The 5,470-nt window shown below is 44.4% G+C and overlaps 1 protein-coding gene across 1 annotated transcript; it reads right to left on the bottom strand.

Moving 5' to 3' along the window:
• Nucleotides 1-222: 222 nt before the first annotated feature.
• Nucleotides 223-2,141, bottom strand: TEX51 (testis expressed 51). The gene is made up of 5 exons (XM_025039571.1): nucleotides 1,991-2,141; nucleotides 1,763-1,837; nucleotides 1,408-1,497; nucleotides 929-1,064; nucleotides 223-397 (listed from the first exon to the last, which is right to left on the bottom strand). The coding sequence occupies exons 1-5, from the start codon at nucleotides 2,139-2,141 to the stop codon at nucleotides 223-225; spliced, it is 627 nt and encodes a 208-aa protein (XP_024895339.1).
• Between the last annotated feature and the right edge of the window lie 3,329 nt (nucleotides 2,142-5,470).

Below are 5,470 nucleotides of genomic sequence, written 5' to 3'. Positions count from 1 at the left end.
CACTTACTGAATCCCTATTGTGTGCCTAGCGTACAGAGATGAATGAGACATGGTCCCTGCCCTCTAGGAGGCAGACAAAGAATTATGGTGTGGTGTTCAAGAGAAGCAGGACAAAACAGGGCAGAGGAAGACTAATCTGGAGGAGGGCTATAAGCCTCAGGGTGGGGATGGGAACTGGTTAGGACTTCTGGCTGGACTTTGAAAGACAAGTAGGAATTTAGTTCAGATAGTCAAGGGGCAAAACTGTGTTCCAGGCAAAGGATACAGGATGTTCAAAGACAGAAGCATGAAGCCGTCCAGTGTGGCCGAGGTGTCAGGGGTTTGGGAGGTGAGTGGGAACTGCTCATGCAGGGCCTCCAATGGGGAGTCCACTTTATCTGAGGGCAACTGGGAGCCCCTGAAGGTTGTAAACAGGGAGTGTCATAGGCAGATTTTCTTTGTGAGAAAAAGTTTTTTGGTTGCTGAGTGAGATGTGGCTAGGAGGGGGAGGGAGGCCAGGTAGATGTTGCCATAATGTGGGTGAGAGATGAGGATGTCTGAAGAAAAGGTGGATGTTGGAATGAAAATATGGCAACACATTCAAGAATTATTTCACATGACTTGGTGATTGCATTTACTGAGTAAGGGAGAGTGCAGTTCCTGGTTTGGGAAGTTAGATCTTGAGTGGGGCCGTTTGCTAAGAGGGGCCCTGAAGGAAGAGAAGATTTGGGGGAGTGAAGATGGGTTTGGGCATGTCTCCAGGCATGCTGGTTTTGAGGACCCGAGAAAGATGTCTTAGAGGTTGGTGGTTCTATGGCTCTGAAGCTGGACATGTAGAATTGAGAAATATCAGGAGGTGCTACCTTCACCAGTGATGATGGAAAGCAAGAAGAGCTCAGGGCTGGACAGAAGAGAGAGACAATCCAGAAAGAGACAATCCACAATGAACCTGAGAATGGAGGTGGGGGAGCTAAAGGCCAGATGGGCCACCGACCACTGACCTGGGCAGATAGTTGGGTCTTTGCAGGTTAGGATGTGTCTCTTGCAGTTGGCACAGTTGATGACCTCCAGTGAGGAGGGTAGGTCTGCAAGAGGGGATAGGCAGGAACCTTAGAAAGGGCCAGGTGCCCCTCACCCCTTGCCCAGTCCCAGTCCCCAAAGATACTCACCACAGGAGTTGTTGCAGGCTGCCCAGGTGGATGAGATGGTAGAGAAACTGAGGTGCTGGGGAGGCAGACAGAGCCAGAAGGGGTAGGGGAATGAGCAGGAAATGAAGCTGGGAGGTGTGGATAGGTATGCAGTACATGGGCAGGGATGGGGGCTCCAGAGCAGGGTCTGGGAGGGGCTTCCAACTGGACTCTGCTCTCCTCCTTAGGTCTTGAAGGAGGTGAAGGGCTGAGTGTGGGCAGGGGCAGCCCCACCTCTCACCCTTATTCTTCAGCTTCTCAGGTAGCTCACTTAGCCTCTCAGAAAATAGCTTCTTCTGGATGTGAACCTCTTCCAGAAGTAATGGTTTATCTGGATGGAATAGAAGAGAAAGGATACTTTGGTCACCTATGTCTCACAGGTCAAATGAATTACATAACTTTCTCAAGGTTGGGAATGCAAACCAGTTTTTTTTCAAACATAAACTTCATGGAGCAGCACACAGAAAGATGCTGTGACTGCTCTACCATTCACAGCACCTGTCCACCCCAGGTCAAGTGAGTCCTCTGGGAATGCTTTCGAGAGCCAGGCTTTGTTAACCCAAACCTAGGGGCCCTGAGACACTCGGCTTCCTTACCGTTTCTAAACGTCTTAATGGCTTGATCTATGTGATTGAATAATTTGGCTAATTCTTCCTCCAAATGGTCCTGATCTGAGAATGGGATATGAAAGGAAGGCAAGTCAGGGGAGTAAGATCTCAGGCCAGGTAAGGGGGCCAGCCTTGATTCCTGATCTCGAGATTGCACCTTACCAAGGTACCAGGGATCCAGTAAGACACGAGTCTCCAGGAATAGGGAGTGGAGGCTTTGGGAGAGCTCTGAAGGTGGCCCTGGGGTGCCCCAAAGAATCTGGAGGTCATAGTCTATCAATGCAGGCAGTTCTGGCCAGCAGTGGAGGCAGTTCTTTCCGTTGGTGTCAGCGGCAGGCAGAAGATAGCTGAGCAGGAGAAGCAGCATCTTTTGGGGTTGTCCTTTCTGTGCTTTTACCACCCTGCTTGGCAGTTCCACATGGAATGCTGGCGCCCTATCTCCCTGGGAACCACATTCTATTTGCAGGACAAAAGTAAATTCCGCAGGATAAGGTGAGGGCCAGCCATGGCAAGAACCTAGGCTTTGACATCAGACAAAATCCTTCTCTGAATATGCTCATTGGTGGTGGTGGTGGTGGGGTTCTCATGAGGAACAGAAATATGGTTGTGCTGCTTTGTGGCTGGTGCTCAGCTCTTCTGATGGCATTTACCATGTATGGAGTAGTTCAACAGTCTGAAGTTTGAGAGGTAAGGAGAAAGTGTTAGGTGTATAAAGAACCTGAATCACTTTTCCACACAGAAGTGGTCAGTCCTGGGGAAGCTTATGGAACATGCATCTTTTTCATGGTGCATATAAACTGGCAGCTGTCTTGTGCCTGACCATGCCAGAGGGGCTTAGACAGCTACTCTCACCACAGTGGAGATAGAGAGTACAGAGTTTCAGCCAATTCATGGAAGCACAGAGAAAAAAGTCATCTTTGGGGCAGCAGTTCATATGTGCAATGAGCAATGAAGAAAAGCACTCTCCTCACTCTTCGGTAAAGAAAAAGCCAGTGGGATCCTTGTTACTCTTCAGTTGCTAAGCTTTGCCCTTCCATGTCATGTTTCCAACTAACTTCTGAGTGGATTATAAACAGTCAAAAGCCACCAGGACATTGAGGGATATTTTTAATGTGAATAAGAGACAAAAACAAAATAAAAAATTAAAAACAAAAGCAAGTAAAAACCACAGGAAAAATTAAGGTACAAAGATAACATTGTGGGAAACAGAAGACCATGTAGAACACCACTACAATTAAATAGATGAAGCATTGATTTTCCTAGAAAAAAAGAGGCTGCTATGTAAAAGAAAAAGCCAGAGAATAAGAAAAGAGTTATTGGAGATTAATAATATGATATCAGGAATTTAAAAAATTCATAGAAATATTCATAGACAAAGTTTCAGAGATCTCCTAGACAGAATATTAAAAAAAAACAAAACCACAGTGAGAAAGGAGAAAAATGATAAAATTAGACAGTCCATGAAGTCTAATGTCCAGCTGATACAAGTTTCAGAAAGAAATAACAGAGAAAATAGAGGAGAGGGAATCATTTATAACAGAATTTGGGTGGGAGAAATTCTACCTTACAGGGAGCAGGATGTGGAGGACAAGTATCAATGTTGCCAGAAAAAAATATATTGGTAAATTCAGGTTGCTCTAGTCAGATAGGCTCTGAGATGAGAGGGTGATTTTGAGCACTGCAGAGTTGTTGCTTTCCTACTGGCTTTGGATAGTTTTGCAGTTAGGGAATTAGCCCGTTTTTTTTTTTTTGGTTGTTGTTGTTTTATTTTTGTTTTTTTTTTGTTTTTTTTTTTACTCAGCCAATGCTTTGGAAAGGAAGGCCCTGATTCCCTGAAACTGAGGCTGGTGCTCCCTCCCATGATGCCCCGAGCAGGGTTCAGTATGCAAGGCATGCAAGCCTGCTGCTTACTGTTTTACCCGCCACCTCTGAGGTTGCCCTACCCAGCGTGTGTGAGGGAAGAGAGAACAGGGTGCTGACAGAAACAATATAAAAAAAAGATTTTAGAATAGAAAGGCATGAATTTCCAGATTGAAAGGACCCACTGAGAAGAGATCCAATGCTAGGAATAAGAAATATCACACCTAAGCACAGAGGAGAAACAGACCATGTACAATGGACCAGTAATTAGAATGTCTTCAGGCTTCTCAAGAGCAATACAGGAAAGTAGTAGACAATGGAGCAATGCTTTCACATTCTGAGAAAAATATTTCCATCTTAGAATCCTCTACTCAGTAAAATGTCAGTTAAGGAGAAGGAAAGACTAAAGCTATTTTAGCCAGGCAAGTTTTAAAGTTGACCTCTATTGCCTTTTCTTAGAAAGCTGTTAAAGAATGTGATCCAACTAAATGAGCAAATCAAACAAGAAAGGTGATAACGTGAAGGTCGGGAAATGAAAACTAGAATTATGCAGAAGGGTGAAGATAACTTCTATGGCGACAGTCAACAGACACCCCAGAAGGACAAACAGTCCAAACTGGCTTGCCCTGGGTGTGGAAAGGTCTGGAGTGGTGGTCTGTGTCAATTCCCTCTGGGACCTGGGTTCCTCTGGCCTTTTGTTTTGAGGGTGAGGTCTTTAGAGCGCTTTGGCATGAGGCTATGAGATAACCCCTGCTTAAGAAAAGAGAGTATTCTATAAGATGAAGTTATACTTGATAGAATTTTACCCCGAGGTTTGGGGCCAAAGCCTTAGAATACGTTAGAATCTTCATTTTGCTCAGTTTATGCTTTTCCTTTGGGAAACTTGAGAGGAGGGCAGAATTCAGGTGTCACTTTGTCTGTGACCCAATACTATTTTAATTCAACCCATATCCTTAGCATCAAGTGGCTAAAGTGTTATCAACTCTTTGAAGTGACATTTGAATGTAGAATCACAGAGACTTATGGGTGGGAAGCTTTTACTCCAGCTCACTGCCTGTGGTTGACAGCTCTTCACCTATTCATTTTCTAGTTTCCACTTGCTTGTCCCGATTTCTTCTCTCTTTTCTGATTTAATTCAATAGTATATTGTGTACTTGACATGAATTAGGAGTCACAATGATAAACTCACGCTTTTCCATTTTCTTGGCATCCTGAGGTATTAGAACTTTCATCCCTATGTCGAGATCACATCTACCTGTTGTGCTTCCAGTCATTGGGGCATATCTAATACCTCTGACACAGGATACCTCATTCGGTGTTTGAAGATAAATATTAAGCTTCTTCTTTTGAGGCTAAACATCTGCTCTCCAGCCCAGGTATTCCTTTAGGTTCTCATCTTAGAATCTGATTGCTCTTTTCTCCCTCATTCTAATTACTTGCTCTTAAATCTTCCCTTCTGCCTTTGGCAAGAAAAAATTTGCAACTGGATTGCCTTTAACGTTGGCAAAGTTTGTCTTTGTGTCCTCCTATTTCTTCAACTAGTACCAATTTTCCTGCATATTAGTTTTCTATTGCTGCATAACAAGCTACTACAAACTTAGTAGCCTGAAACAACACCCATCTATCATCTAATGGTGTCCATAGGTTAGAGTTTTGGGTTTGGCTTGGCTGGGTTCACTGCTCAGTGTCTCACAAGGCTGAAATTGTGATGTTATATACCAAAACCTAATCACAGGTATGGCATCCCTCATACTCACAGGGCAGCTTCAAGCTCAAGGGAAAAGGATTATACTGAGTATGGATACCAGGGAACAAGAATCTTGGAGGGCATCTCAG

The sequence above is a fragment of the Pteropus alecto genome, unplaced genomic scaffold, assembly GCF_000325575.1.
Source record: "Pteropus alecto unplaced genomic scaffold, ASM32557v1 scaffold3, whole genome shotgun sequence".
NCBI classification, from domain to species: domain Eukaryota; kingdom Metazoa; phylum Chordata; class Mammalia; order Chiroptera; family Pteropodidae; genus Pteropus; species Pteropus alecto.
Note: the sequence above shows the minus strand (reverse complement) of the source record. Positions and strands in the feature narration are given on the sequence as shown.